The sequence below is a fragment of the Octopus bimaculoides genome, chromosome 10, assembly GCF_001194135.2.
Source record: "Octopus bimaculoides isolate UCB-OBI-ISO-001 chromosome 10, ASM119413v2, whole genome shotgun sequence".
NCBI lineage: Eukaryota > Metazoa > Mollusca > Cephalopoda > Octopoda > Octopodidae > Octopus > Octopus bimaculoides.
In genome coordinates, this window is record NC_068990.1 from 53,196,314 (window position 1) to 53,212,291 (window position 15,978).

A 15,978-nucleotide genomic window follows, 5' to 3' on the forward strand; every position below is an offset into this window, starting at 1 on the left:
TATATATATATATAGATATGCAGGGCAGGGAATCGTCAATTAGTAATAAAATTAATAATCAACAATTTTGCCGGGTAGCTCAGTATGAAAAAACCTTCTTCGGTAAAAAATTTATAATCCCTATATATTTATGATTATATATATATATATATATATATATATATATACTGTACAATAACTGTATATAATATATATCATAATGATATTTATTCGCCGATTTTGAAGCGACAATATTATTTATGTAGTATTAAGACAGTTTAAATATATATTAACTAAATTTGACTGAAATTGATGAGTGAGCATTTGACCACTCATATTCGCAAGGAGCCATGAAAGCATCGGTTTGTGGGTTCATTTCAGCCTGAGGTTAGCTCATCATTTTTTGGTCATTTGTTTATATTTAAAAATTGTTGCTTCAAAATCAGAGAATAAATATCATAATGATATGTATTATATACTGTTATTGTACAGTTATTATATTATGAGCCTTCCATAGTAGCTTTCTCTCCATAACTCACAAAGCTTTTTGGGTTTGTTTATAAAAATATTAGTTATGTATATATATATATATATATCATCATCATCATCGTTTAACGTCCGCTTTCCATGCTAGCATGGGTTGGACGATTTGACTGAGGACTGGTGAAACCAGATGGCAACACCAGGCTCCAATCTAATTTGGCAGAGTTTCTACAGCTGGATGCCCTTCCTAACGCCAACCACTCAGAGAGTGTAGTGGGTGCTTTTACGTGTCACCCGCACGAAGGCCAGTCAGGCGGTACTGGCAACGGCCATGCTCAAAATGGTGTATTTTATGTGCCACCCGCACAAGAGCCAGTCCAGGGGCACTATATATATATATATATATATACATACAAACACACATACAGTTGACATGTGAAAATGACGAGTTTCCATTGAAGGAAAATATAGGGTCCAGTTAAACAAAATAATGGATCACGTACAAAACAATAAAAAATTAAGTCCCTCTTCTCTGTCAATAAAGAAAAAGGCAGTGACTTTTAAGTTAGGCTACATAAGTTGCTTTGAGTCTCAGATGTCTACAGCCTCAGCTCTACACGTTTATCCTGCCCCCGACACATCATTTTCATTGAGCCAGATACTTAGATCTGTTTTTTGAACTTTATTTAATCCTTCTTTTAAAGGTTCCTTATTATATATAGATTAGCAAAGACATCTCTAAGTACAATTTCATAAATTGCATTAATTTATAGAGAAAAGGAAATGAGATTGAATCATGTCTATATTTCTGTCTCAGTGATATTACTGAATCAGTGAGTTAGTTGTAGCTGGGCATCAAGTTTGCCTTGTTATTTTGGTTTGCCAGGAACTAATGGTAGTAGCAGCAGCAGTAGTAATTTGTTATGTAAGCTCAGTTCACATTTTTAGGTGAGAGAAAGAAAGGATTATTGGAGCAGATGTAATAGTTTTACTGTTTCTAAGTGAAATGGTTTTAATTAGGAGGGGAAGTCAGGTGAGAGTTATTGTAAAGTTAGGATCACCATTAAAATAATAATGTTCAACTCTAGTAGCAATATAAGGAATAGAAATATTGCTGCATTACTGAAGATAGTTTAAAGTGTGTAGTGGGAAGAAATAAACTTCCAAAGTAAGTATAATTTTTCTCTATATTTTCTATTAAATTTCACTGATTCCTATAAATTTGTACAATTTATTTTCTGCTTTTTTAATTTTAATATTGACTCACAAAGGTAGATTTATATTAATACAGATATATTAATAAAGCAATCACTTGATATGTTTCATTGCTTATACTCTAACCTACAAGTATTTAAAAGTTAGGAAGGAAGGGGGATGGTCTTTTGGCATCATGCAACATTTTTTTAAAGTATTCTTTCAATAGTTTTTTTCTTTCTTTTTTGTTTTGTTATTTATAATTCAGTTCTCAGTTACCATTTTTAGTTTCTGCTAGAAATCTTACTCACTCTCTTCTGTCTTGTGGATAGGGCTTGCATCATGAAATATGGCATTGTCAGAATTTAGTTGTTGCATGTTTGCAGTTTGGTTTAAAATAAAATTATAAAGGACTAGAATAACTAGTTAGTATTTTTGACTGCTGTAGTCTGGCTGTGGTAAATTTTGTTATATCTCTCTATTAATGGCTCACTTCTCTTCCATCCATCCTCTCTCTTGAAATATTCTTTGGCAGGTTATGAACAAACAACTGAATTCCTCGTTATCCCTAACTTGTCTTACTGCATTAGCATTTCACATTGCATATATTTTGCATCTAACAATTTGGCTGGCTATGCTTACTGCTCCCACCCCACCCTCTCCCTGTAGACCAGAAATAGCAACAAATATGAACATTTGGAAATATTCTCTTATTTTTCTTTTTTCTCCTTTCAAGTATTATTATTATTATTATTATTATTATTATTATTGCTATTTATAGCATTAGGGGAGTGGAGATGATGTAGATAGATTAAAGCTGGACTAAAAACATTTTGGTTAACAAGTCTGGTGCCTCATCTTTCTGCATCACCCCTTCAGTGTCAAAAAATTTTTATTTAGAATCACTTTAATCAGCAAATGCCTTGTGTGTATGTGTGTGTGTGTAGTGTATGTGTGTGTGTGTGTAGTGGATGTTTTGTGTGTATTTGTATACATATGTGTATTTGTATATATGTATATGCATATCTATCTATATAATGTGATAGAATATTCAACCAAAGAAGTACTCCATCTGATGAGAAATAAATATTATATATATACATGGTTGTGTGTGTCTGTCTGGTTGATTTTTCTTTTTTCTGCAAGCTTCAGTTTTTCCAGATTTTCTTTTAGACAATTTACTCACAAAATCAAATGCACCATTTACTGTAGGTATGAATGTAAATTTACAATCTGGATATAAAAGTTGAGGGTTTTGAAGCAGTTGCCTATAGTTATTGTCTTTCAGTAATTGTGTGCATGCATGTCTATGCACACATATGTGTGCACACACACACATTTAATAGAGAGAATGAGTACTGAACATTGCATTCTCTCTCTGTGACTTTACAATGCTACCATTGGTTTAACGTAATACATTGCAATTAGCAACTGTTTCACCTAAAAATGTTTGTAATTCATCTCCACTTTGGATAAAGCTATGAAGCCTTATCCAAAATGGAAATGAATTACCTACATTTTTATGGAATAAATAAATAAATATATAAATTGTGTATGTATTTAAATAGATATATATATATATATATTGTATTTAAAGAAAATATGTACTTTTGCTGTATTTTGTCTACTTGATAGCTAAATGTTTATATTCCCAAATCTTAAATGTTAATATAGTATATGATAGATAAATCTAGTGGAAAATCTTAATCATTATCACCTTTGTTAATGCTTTTTCTAACAGACACAAAGTTTCTTGCCCTTTCACCTCTTGTTTTGGCTTTATGTATTTAATAGAGACATCTGTGTGGGTTAGTAGAAATGATGTAGATCATGGAATATCAGAGTGTTTAAAGACAATTATCTTGGTTCCATGTTCAAATCACACATTGCTTGAAGTAACCTCTCTCTGATCTCTCAGCCTGCTAAAAATAACAGTAAAATCACGTTTGAATCAACACTTACTGTCTTAAATGGACATATTGGCTTATGTAGTCCAAACTACACTGTCTAGAAAAAAAAAAGGAAAAGACAGAATAGTCACAGCTGGAATAATCTTAAGTTTGCTTAATCAGCCAACTTGGAGGCTAAATAACAACTTCATCTCTCATTCATCTGGAGTCAATATAAAGAGCGATTCAATTGATTGTATCTATCATTCTCAAAAATTGGCCATGTATCTAGTTAATAGATTTCATTAATTATATTTACCATCTTTTTTTTTCAAGGAATTAGGAGTAAAGTTAAATTCTACCATTTATCATTCAAAAAGTTGTTCCTTGTTAACAAAACCAGTCCAACTCAGATGGTCTCCATCTTTGATTACCAGCAACAGTGGTTCTTTTTTTTTTTTCAAAATACCTTCCCTGTTTTTGTTCCAGGTGATCTCTTGTCAAATCAGTTTAATGGGGCACTGTTGCACAATGAAGAAATGCCAGACTCACAAATGACTTTACTCCAAACTGCCCCAGCAACTAGGTTTGATGCCACAACAGGTGAACTTTTCATTGCCCCTACCCATCAACCAACATTCTGAGAATGCCTCTCTCTTATAGATTCCTCCATTAACTTTCATTTCTTCTGCCTCTTGTCCAAACAACTTAACCAGGTCCACTCACTTGCTGCACTGATCAGATGGGGATGACGGGAGGAAAACTGCTGAATAACATAAAAGTGAAACAATTGACATTATTATTGCTATCTAAATTTATTATTATTATTAGTAGTAGTAGTAGTACTGTTAGCATTATTAGTATTTAGAATTCTGGATTACTGATAACTTTTATCTACTTAAAAGCAAAGAGTTTATTAATAAAGCTATTAACTAACTCAAGTGGATTTCCAAATTGTCTAAGCTGGCATAGGTTTGTTCCAGTTCTAAGAAAAACTTTTAGCTTAATGTAGATTCCCCCCACCCATACACCCAACATATTTGGCTTCATTTCAATAAATTTGGGAGTTAAAAATTAAAGAAAAGAAAGTCAATTCTAAAATTATGTTTTGGAATGTGATATTGTAAATTACTTTGAGAACTATAATTATTTAGTTTGCAGACTTTAGTGAAGGTTGATATTGTCTGGGAAGTAGGGTGAAGATGGAATGGCAGAATTAAGAGGAGACTATAGTAGAGTCACACATAATTTTAATGCAAACATTTTAACATTAAAAAAAAATGGAAGTGTTTCATCATAGATGGCCATCATAGCATGAAATGACCAGAAAAGATACATAATATAATAGTAATAATGTTAGGCAATAATGTGTGTGTGTGTGTGTGTGTGTGAGAGAGAGAGAGAGAGAGAGAGAGAGAGAGAGAGAGAGAGAGAGAGAGAGAGAGAGAGAGAGAGAGAGAGAGAAGTATGGTTTGATATCTGTTTAAAATATTAGGCTATTTTCTGGTAAATACTGGAGTATCAGTGGACTAGGCAGAAGGTGGCCAATTCCTAGCTGCTAAACTAATTGTATTGTCAAGAACATTGTGAATTTATTAAAGTTGTGGAAGAGGAATTATCTAATGAGAGATCTGTGAGAATTGAGAGGCATCATATCTTGACTGCCAGCAATAAACTAGAGTATACTGTGAGAAAACAAATTGAGTTAGAGCTGCAGCAGCATTAGAGGGTGAGCTAGAAGGGTATCTGGAGAAAGACAAAATGGGTTGTCAAGAAAATAAATTTATGATGAGGTTATAAATCTAATAAGGTTTTACACTGTTCCCTAGAATTCAGATTTGTGAATCTTTTTAACAAATAAGTAAAAAAATAAAATAAAATATGAATCAAAGCAAATTCTTCAACTTCTGGATGGTTTGACAAGTGGGAGAATCTATTCTGATAATACTCAGTCTTCAGGCCTAAAGATTCTGATACACCACCATCATTAAAAGAGTCCAACCTAAGTCTGGCATTTATATAAGTCATTATTACAAATATTCATTGTGTCAGAAAGTATATGAGTTGTAAATGTATACAAGGGAACTGACAACTCTTATGTATTCTTATATCAGTCAGGATGATGATGCAGTTAGGAGAAAAGTCCATTAGGTGGGAAGCCAATAGTTAGTACCCACAGCTGTGTTTAGACTCAACAAAATCTTTAGCATTAATCTCTCCTTTCAACTAAACACAAATATATATTTACAGTGTTAAAACCAACTACAGCAAATATAGTCTTACTTCAAAAGCAAACTGGCTTCAAATCTGTGTAAAAGAATTGTAACTTATTTACATCTATAAAGAGAACAGGGAACTTAGGTAAAAAAAAGAAAAAAAAACTCAGAAAAGTGAATAGTAAGGAACTCACATTTCTGAGTCAAAATTTGACCAGGATTGATGAATATCAACAAGATTTTTTAGGTAGTATCTGTACTTGGGGGCAGGAAAATCATATGGCTATAACATTAGTGCTGATGTGGGTAGGATTATCTATTAAAGGGCAGTGGAAATGGCTGAGACATAATTTGATTTTTTTCTTTAGAGTCTAATCATTCTGTGAATGTGAAGTAACCACATGGTTAAGCTCACACCATTCTGGTTCAAGTCTGGCCAGAGTTGATTTTCTATTTATCATTTTAGGACTGATAGAATATATACCATAATGGTAGATTATAATGGCTATATTCACACAGCTCTGACAAGATTAATTACCTTACTATCACTGCTGCTACTGCTACTGCTACTACTGCTACTACTACTACTACTACTACTACTACTACTACTAGCCTTACTACTGTTTTTAATTGTTACTGTCATCATTTATTTATTTAACTATATAGGGACCTGTGGCAGATGTTGCTTTTTTATTCCAACTCCAAACTAATAATGATCAGATATGTTGTGGTGTCTAACCTCTAAGCTTTCTTTTTCACTCTCTGTCTCTTTTTTTTTTTTTTAATATTTTAAGCATCTCTTCATGCCAGTATATACGTTTATAATATCTACATTATATGGAGATATAATGGACATATAATATAACTCTTTGCTTCTTATAAAAAGCCACACACCTACACCTTTACTAGTAGCTGCTTATTTTCCTTTTGAAGCTTTTTCTTTTTATTTAAATATTGTTTTCCTTACCTTTACTCAAAGCTGTTCCTTTTAATCTGAATTAAAGGGATTTTTTTCATTGTTGCTTAACTCTATTTCCCCCCTGTTATTTTTGCTTTACAGTTCTTGACTTTTTCTCTCTTGCTTTTCCTCTTCTTTGGTGACTTCTAAGCAACTGACTCCTTTCTATTTTTTTACTGGGTTATATTGTTTTTTTTTTCTTATTTTTTTTTGTTTTCTAGTTTTTACTTTTCTTTGTTTTGTATTTTGCGTATTAATGTTTACTTTTTTTCCTTTATCTATTTTTACTTAATTCTGTTATTTTATGTTTATTTTATCTGTGTGGGGATTTGGGTATGAGGGTGGGGTGAGGGTTGGTTACTTGTAGCCTGGAAGACACTTTATATATTTATTTACACCTGGGACATTGGGGTATATGTTACAGCTGAGAGATACACCTGTGTAAAATTAATGGGTGAAGGGCATAACTGGAATATGAGGTACAGCTGGAGTTATAAGCATCTCTTATGTAATGTACAGTTAATGAAGATATCACCCTTATATAAGTTACACTTTGGGTAGTACACACACACACACACTTGTGGGCAGTTTTCTTTCAATATTTTGCCAGTATTTCTTCTTTTATTAATCCTTAATGAGTGAACTATCCATTCTCACATATGCATGTATTTACAGCTGGATGGGGACAGTCATGTATGTACACACATGTACGCACGTGCACACACACACACACACTCACTTTCACCCTCTGTCTCACATACACACACCCTCTCTCTCACATACACTCTCACCCTCACCCACCCCTATCTCCCTCTTCTGCACACCCCTAATACATGCATCTTTGAATTGTTACCCTTACAATTTTTCTTCCCTTCTTTTACACATCCTTTTTGCTAGTTCTTGTGTGTATGTTGTTTTTTTTATTTTTTATAAGGTGTTCTGTAAAGGGATCTAAACGATTAGGACTGATTATAATAATATTTACAGTATAATCTGTCACACCATGACTACATGGAGGAACAATTTTAGAAGGAGAAGTGACTTCATTGAGAGGCTCTTGTATAAGTTGTGGTGTTTATGATGTGCAGTAATTATTATAGAATAACTATGACACTGTTGTGTGTCTGCAGTATTATGTGATGAATATGTCAAGTGTAATTGCTATATGCCAACACTATGATACTGTGGTTACTATGTAACTGGTGGCTGGTATATAGTATATGGCTGCTATACTATGGTGTATTGTATGATGTAGTATGACTGACTTATGCATAGAACATATTGACAGTTTGATGTGTAGTCAACGGCACTCGTAATGGCTATGGTTGCTATGTAGTATTGGAGTGTAAGCTTGTGTTTTATGGCTAATTGTTTACTTCAGTTCTTGAAGAGTAAAGAATCTGTTTTGACAAAGCTGAAACAGGAAGCTAGAAGTTGCAAATTTTGTTACTTTAACTGTTGAGTCTGTTATATTCAAGTTATACAGCCCTTGTGTTTAGTTTATCTAGTAGTAAATCTGCCCTAATTGTAGGCATACCAAATAACCAGACACCCCACACCTCAATTACTACACTTTCACTTCTCTGCTCACTCAACCAAATATTGAAAGTCTTGTATTTATAAGTGTTTTAATCCTCTTTGCATCAGTAATAGAAATAAATTTCTCTTTGCTGTATCCTCTGACTTTCTCCAACAACTGATCAACCATGTATGTTTAAGTCCATTCTTTTTGATCTAATTTTCCCCCTTACAAGTTTGGTTTCTTCATTTTCCTTTCTTGCTTTTTTCTTTTCTCTGTTAACCTAAGTTCCTTGTATTAAAACACTACATAACCAATTTAGCGTTCTCATCATGCCTTTGAGGTTTTTTCTCTTCTTGGCCTTCTACAAACTCCTGAAGTGTTGTTTATAATGTTTTTATCATTATGTTTTGCTGTTTTTATTATCATATTCCGTCAAATTACTTAAACCTTTCCTTCCTCCTCCATCATTCTATGCTTTGACTTTTAACAGGCTTCACCACTAAAGGGAATTCCCTCTCTTCCTTAAAATTCCTTGTGTAGAACTCTCAGCATAGAACTTACTGAAGATCAATACGTGTGTGTGTGTGTGTGTGTGTGTGTGTGTGTGTGTGTGTGTGTGTGCGTGCGTGCGTGCGTGCGCATGTTGATGTATATTTTGAGCTGCAATTAGCTTTTGACTAGTGGTGGATGACAAGTAATTAGATATATTAAGAAAAGGTTTTAGATGGGAAGAAGAGATCCCCTCTCAACTTTACACAGACCTTGATATGTTTGTGAAGGTATGGGATAGAAGTTGATAAATTAAACTCTATAATTAGTTTCTATTCTGTGGCTCCCTAGTATGACTGGGAATTAAAAAAAGTACTTCACTACTTTACTGTTCAACTTGATTGTATGGTGGTGGTATAGAAGAAGAGAAAAAAAAAAGTTTCTACTAGCAATAATGTTAATGCCACAACTACTAGTAATATGATATATTGTGTGCAGCAATAAAACAAATAGATTTGTAAGAGGTTGTCATTCACCAAATCATCTTAATCGCCCCAATTCATCACAGTTTGTTAGCTGGTGTTAGTCCTACTTGCTCTTGTGCTTATCTCAATTCTATTTCTTTAAAGATATTGATTTCAAATTTTGGCTCAAGGCCAGCAATTTCAGAGGAGTGGGTAAGTCAATTACATCGTGCCCCCCCTCCCCAGTGTTTAACTGATACTTATTTTATCAACCCTGAAAGGATGAAAGACAAAGTTGACCTTGGTGGAATTTGAACTCAGGGCATCCAGCTGTAGAAACTCTGCCAGATCAGATTGGAGCCTGGTGCAGCCATCTGGCTTGCCAGTCCTCAGTCAAACCGTTCAACTCATGCCCACATGGAAAGCGGATGTTAAATGATGATGATGAATGTAAAGGTGGTGAAATGCTACTTAGCATTTTGCTTGGAATGTTAACTATTCTGCCAGCTCACCACCTTATTTCTTTAAAGAGATGTAAAGAAAACCTCCCTAAATTGATCAGAAATTATGCACCCTAACCCTTCTGCTAAAGGACCTTCTTTTACACAAGTTGCACTGTGATGCATATACTGCACACCTATATCAATTATTGATAAATGACTAGATAGTCTGGTCAATTTAGACAAATCCCAGTAATATTCTGTATAGTTAGGTAGAGGCAAAGTTTAGTTAAGGGCCCTGCTTAGAAAACTTAGCAAAACACCTAGAGTAGATTTGATCTCAGAAAGCTGTTGTAACCCTTTCATTGTTGTATGTCAAACAAATATAGACTGTTTGAAAGTTTCAAAAGAATTCATGTTTAGAATAAGATTATGAAATTTAGTTTTTTTTTTTTTGATAAAAAAAAGAAGTTTTTGATATTGTGTGTTTGTGTGCAGACAGTTATATGTATGTGTGTACACATCTTTGAATGTATGTTTATGTGTGTAGATTATTAGATGCTGTTTATCAAAACATACACTCCATTTATAAAATTACAGGATTGTTAAACTCAATAACTACATGAAAAAAAAAAAGTTTTAAAGTCTTTCCTCTAGATTTTGACTAACCTCTTGAGAATCGATGCATAAACATGTTCTCCTTAATTTGTAAGCATGTCCTTACTACCTGAAAACACCCCTGTGTGTGTGTGTGTGTGTGTGTGTGGTATTTATCCTCAAGAGTTCTTTCAGAAAAAAAAAGCGTGCCAGTGTTGAAAAGTTTGGTGCTTATTGGTGAAAGAAATAGATTGAAATGGTTTGATTCTTAGTAGAAACAACTTTCATATTTTTCATATTGTTTTTAATGGATTTGTGAAATGCCACAAGTACCACAATTTCCCAGTCTTCTTGCATACATTGTAGGCTCTGAAAATGTGTGTGTTTGTGTGCATGTATAATGCATATGTTAAATGTACGTGTAGATAAACATGCAAACAGGCTTATCATCTAATATTTTGTTCAATTTTGAATTCTGACCTATGTCCCTGTATTCTCTTGTTCCACAGTCTTTCTCATGATTCTTTCTGCCACTGTATGCTGTTAGTCAAACATTTGTTTGTATATTTGTGTATCCTCCAAGAAAACCACTGACAAGAATATTACTGTCTGTTTGCATGTTGTACAAATATTTCTGTCATGGTTGGTTTTCTTTCCTTTCTTCCATCTCACACACGTGTTTGTGTGTATTTGTGTGTGTGTGTGTGTGTGTGTGTGTGTGTGTGTTTGTGTGTATTTGTGTGTGTGTGATAAGCACAAGCATGTGTATAGACACTGGCATTGTCATAAGTGCATGCATGGCTGTGTGGTTAAAAAGTTCACCATGCAGTTATATGATTCCAGGTTCACTCCCACTGCATAGCACCTCAGAGATGTTGAGTCTCAAAGAGGTGATGACAAGTGACCAAAACTTCTGGCACTTTACTGTGCTTGAGAAGACATGTCAAACTAAGTGAAATTGTGGTCATGATCAGTGGAAGTGACACATAAAAGGTACCTATGCTGGTGACACATAAAGAGCACCCATGCTGGTGACATGTAAAAGATGCCCAATACACTCTATGGAGTGGTTGATGTTAGGAAGGGCATCTGGCCATAGAAACCAAGCCAAAACAGACTGGAGCTTCATGTAGCTCTCTGGCTTATCAGCTCCACTCAAACTGTCTAACCCATGCTAGCTTGGAAAACAACCCTAAATGATGTTGATGATGATGACACTCAGATTAGATACAGTGTTAATACAACATTATTGCAACATTAAAATTTTTTCTGTTCAGTATGATGATGTAATCATTTCAATATAAAGTTAAAGCTGCTATTTGTTGTGGTGGTAGACATTAGCACCCCCATGTGATTAAAAGATGGACTTGTCATACTTTTATAAAGAGTAATGTTACCGTTGAGATGGCAGAGGGGGTTTGGAGTTTCGCGTAACAGTAGTTGAAGTACACCTTGTGAATACATTACTCTACCTCTGTTTCATTAAATCATATATCCAAATGTAAAGATATAAAATTATCATATACTGGAGACTAAATTTCTTTCATTACCACACAAAATTTTAGCGACTTATCAGTAAGCTAGAAGTTTTATCCTTGTTTTGAATATTATCCCACTAACATTGATGTATTTATTATTGAAATAAATCAAACTACTAGAAATCCTAAACACAATTAAAAATCATTCATGTAAATATTATACACATGTGAGGTGGGTGTCAAAAATTTCCTGGATTAGTTCTGTAGCACACCAACAGATGAGAGAGCACAGTTGTGTGCACAGTGGGAGCTAGCAGTGACCTTCATGAAACATTGTGTTGTGTGACATCGCTGTGTTTACTTCACAAGTTGTGAAATTTGTTTTTGTATCACATGTATGCTGCAGTCTGCAATTTTGTCATGGACAGGAGGTTGGAAGAAAGAGCCAACGTGAAATTTAGCATTAAACTTAGGAAGTCTGCTACAGAGATATTGAACATGTTTTGGCAAGCTTATGGCATCAAGGCAATGGTTTGTGTGCAATGTTTCAAGTGGCATGAGCATTTCAAAAGCAGAAGAATATCCCTGGAATGATGAGCAGTCTGGAACACCTATCATGAGTGTAACCCCCCCAGAAATGTCTGTATTGTGCGTCAACAATTTGTTCCCAAGGGCCAAACTGTCAATTGAAAGTTCTACAATGATGTTTTGAAGTGTTAGCAGGAGGACACTCAGCAAAAGTGACCAGATCTGTGGTGCGTGAAAAATTGGATTCTTCACCAAGCTCTTCTCACTTGTGAGTTTCTCCCTATATACAACATGGCATCATTTCTACATCCACCCTATTTGCCAGATTTAGCACCTGCAGATTTCCGTCTCTTCCACAAGATGAAAATGCTGCTCAAAGGTCACCTTTTTAACACTGTTGTTGAAATCCAGAGTGTGTCGCAGAAGGTCCTCAACTTGAGTACAGAAAACAATTTCCTGGCTGGATTATAAGTGGCAGGAATAGTGGGACCACTGTATCGCTGCTCAAGGTGACTATTTTGAAGATGATGATGTTAAAACTTTGGTAAATGAGTTTATTTTTTATTAAACATTAGCAGAGATACCCGGCATTGCTCAGGAGTGAAATGACATATTTGTTTATTCTTATCTTTTACTTGTTTAAAACATTTGACTGTGGCGTTACTGAAGAATTGCCTTTAGTCGAACGAATTGACCCCGAGTACTCATTCTATCGGTCTCTTTTGTGAAGCTGCTAATTTATGGGGATGTAAACATACCAACATTAGTTGGCAAGCGATGTAGGTATATATATCATCATCATCATTGTTTAATGTCCACTTTCCATGCTAGCATGGGTTGGATGATTTGACTGAGGACTGGCGAACCAGATGGCTGCATCAGGCTCCAATCTGATCTGGCAGAGTTTCTACAGCTGGATGTCCTTCTTAATGCCAACCACTCTGAGAGTGTAGTGGGTGCTTTTACGTGCCACCAGCACAAGGGCCAGTCAGGCGATACTGGCATCGGCCATGCTCAAATGGTGTTTTTTACGTGTCATCTGCATAGGAGCCAGTCCAGCGACACTGGCAACGACCTCGCTTGAATGTTTTTTCATGTGTCACCAGCACAAGTGCTAGAAGGCGACGCTGGTAATGATCACACTCAAATGGTGCTTTTTATATGCACCAGCACAGAAGCCAGACAGCTGCTCTGGCAATGATCACTCTTGGATGGTGCTGTTAGCGCTCCACTGGCACGGGTGCCAGTCATCGAATGTGGTTTGATTTTGATTTCACTTGCCTCAGCAGGTCTTTTTCAAGTAGAGTTTAGTGTCCAATGAAGGAAAGGTATGCATAAGTGGGCTGGCTACACCCCTGGCAAAGTTGTCCACACAAGAAGCAGGGTTTTTCCAAGAGAAGACCAGCCACAGAGAGGGTTTGATCCTGAAATTTGTTAATGGACATGGCAAAACTGACACAAAGGGGGAATTGCAGTCTTCTGAATGTAGATGGAATTTCTGCTCCTGATGGAGTAAGAGGAATTCTTGGAATGAAGACGTCATGACCTTTTTCACATGCAGAAAGAATGATAGCCTTGATAACCTGTGACATCATTTTCTTTATCACCAGTTGTGTTCCACTGCAAAGTCTTGGTGGTTCCAGATTGCGGAGTAGCATTACAGGAGTTCCGACTTTAAGTGCTAATATGTGGGGAGGTAGTCACGGAGGTTCCAACGAATTAAGAAATTCAGGAGGATAGTTCACCACTACATTTTTATCTGAAATTGTATCAACAGACTTGTAAGTGTGAAGAGTGTCAGGAAGAGAATGCATTAGCTGTTGATTTATTTTTTTAATAGCGACGTTTTTTGGAGCTAATATTGCTCTTTCACACAGCCAATTGTGATTTTGGTAGTTTTTTGTGAAGTTGGGAAAGACTTTGTGTTTGAGGTCATCTACAGAATTAACAACAGAGGAAAATGGCCACATTTTCATTTCTCCTGCAGCATCAAGAGGCACCTTACCATCACCAAGTGTCAAAATGTCCTGTGCAAACTTTGCGGACATTTGGTCACTGTGTAGCTGAGCTCTTATGTTAGTGGTAAGACTGAGGGTCGTGACATGATGCCACAGGGTAGAGGACTTTAGGTATGCTTAGACCTCGTTTGCTCTAGTGCCTTTCGGAATGATAGGAAGAGTTTGCCTGAAATCACCTGACAACAGAAGCGTTACACCTCCCATTGGAGCCAGACAGTCTTGGATGTCTTTCAGGGCTCTATCTAATGCTTCCAAAGCTCCCTTGTGAGCCGTGGTGTACTCATCCCAAACAGTTAGGTGACGCCTTTTAAGTACCTGCCCCTGATCTGAGCTTTTGCTGATGTTGCATGGAGGCATCTTGGATGCTGCTAAATTGAGAGGGAGTTTATAAGTCGAGTGTGCTGTCCTGCCACCAGGTAACAAAGTAGCTGTAATCCCAGAGGAAGTCACAGCTACTGCCAAACTTCTTCAAGGAGAAGCTTTGTAATAAATGTTTTTCCTGTCCCTCCAAGAGCATCCAGGAAGAAGATTCATTCCTTGCATTGGCATACACTGTTAAGAATAGTTCTGTAGGCCTGCAGCTGGTCCAGAAGTAATTTAGGCTTGTTTTCAACAATGTGCTTTGAAAGCTCTTGAGTGTCATAGGATACTTCACAAATGACAGCAGTGGACAGGCTATTTGACCTTGACCTGAATGTTTGTAGCAGGCCGTATGTGGACAATTCATTTCCACCCAGTGTAGCAATTTTGTCTTCAATGTCAATGAGAGTTTTGTTGTAGACTTCATTGCTGATACCCTCTATGTCAGGATAGAGCAGTTGAGCTTGCTGCTTAAAGTCTTCAGTCAGGTTGTTTCTGTATTTGAGTGGCAGGATCACATGGTTCACATGCCTGTAGTAATATGCAAATAGTACCTTGAGACTTTTAGCTGATTCTGATAAAGCAGCCTCTCCCAAAGTTGCACCCCATTGTGCACCATCTTCTAACAGACCTTGTCGATAGCAGGCTTCTCTGTATGTTGTGCAGACATGTCCATAAACAGTTTTTAGGGCCTGGAAACACGTTGGCCCTCTGACCTCATGCAGGAGGTAGAAGCACTCTTGTTGAATGGGCTGCACTGTGTATACTCGCCCAAGGCAAGTGTCAAACTTAATGCCAGGGTATCCATGAACATTTTAATCTGCTTTCCTTGGGGCCTATTTTTTTCCATTCCAAGTGTAGTACAATGGAATGGGTGGATACAGCATGGTTTGAGTGAATGGATCAACTTGACAAAGCTTGAAGAATGCAGTGAGTGTGCTATCCATCGGTTCCTCTGCCAACAGAGAAGCATTAGCATCAGTGAAGTACACCCTTTGACTGTTTTCCAGGTGCACTGCAAGCTGTTGAATGGAGGGTTGTCATTGGTGAAGTGGAAAGCCAAAGATGCACCAGAAAGCCTTGTTGCTACTTATGTACCATCCCACCTGATAGTGCGTCACCTTATCCTGGCAGTATTCTTGTTGAAGTCCAAACATTGCAGTGTCAGAACCCTTGTTCACATACTTACAAACATACTTTATGAACTTAACAGAGTTGCAAAAGCCAACGTTGATGTGGGCATTGAAAGTCTTTGACAGGAGTGGGCAGTAGGGAACAATCCATCTATTATCAACCTTGTGCTGTCCGATGGTTGCTACAAAACTGCCGTCTTCTGGTTTTCTCCGTCTGTATGATGGATACC

At 36.2% G+C, this 15,978-nt stretch overlaps 1 protein-coding gene across 1 annotated transcript in view; it reads left to right on the top strand.

Moving 5' to 3' along the window:
- Positions 1 to 15,978, top strand: part of LOC106872761 (myocardin-related transcription factor B) — a 355,455-nt gene that overhangs the window by 274,990 nt on the left and 64,487 nt on the right. The window contains exon 5 of the mRNA XM_052970965.1: positions 4,035 to 4,148. Coding sequence (XP_052826925.1) covers positions 4,035 to 4,148 — 114 coding nt within the window. The remainder of the gene's footprint in view (positions 1 to 4,034; positions 4,149 to 15,978) is intronic.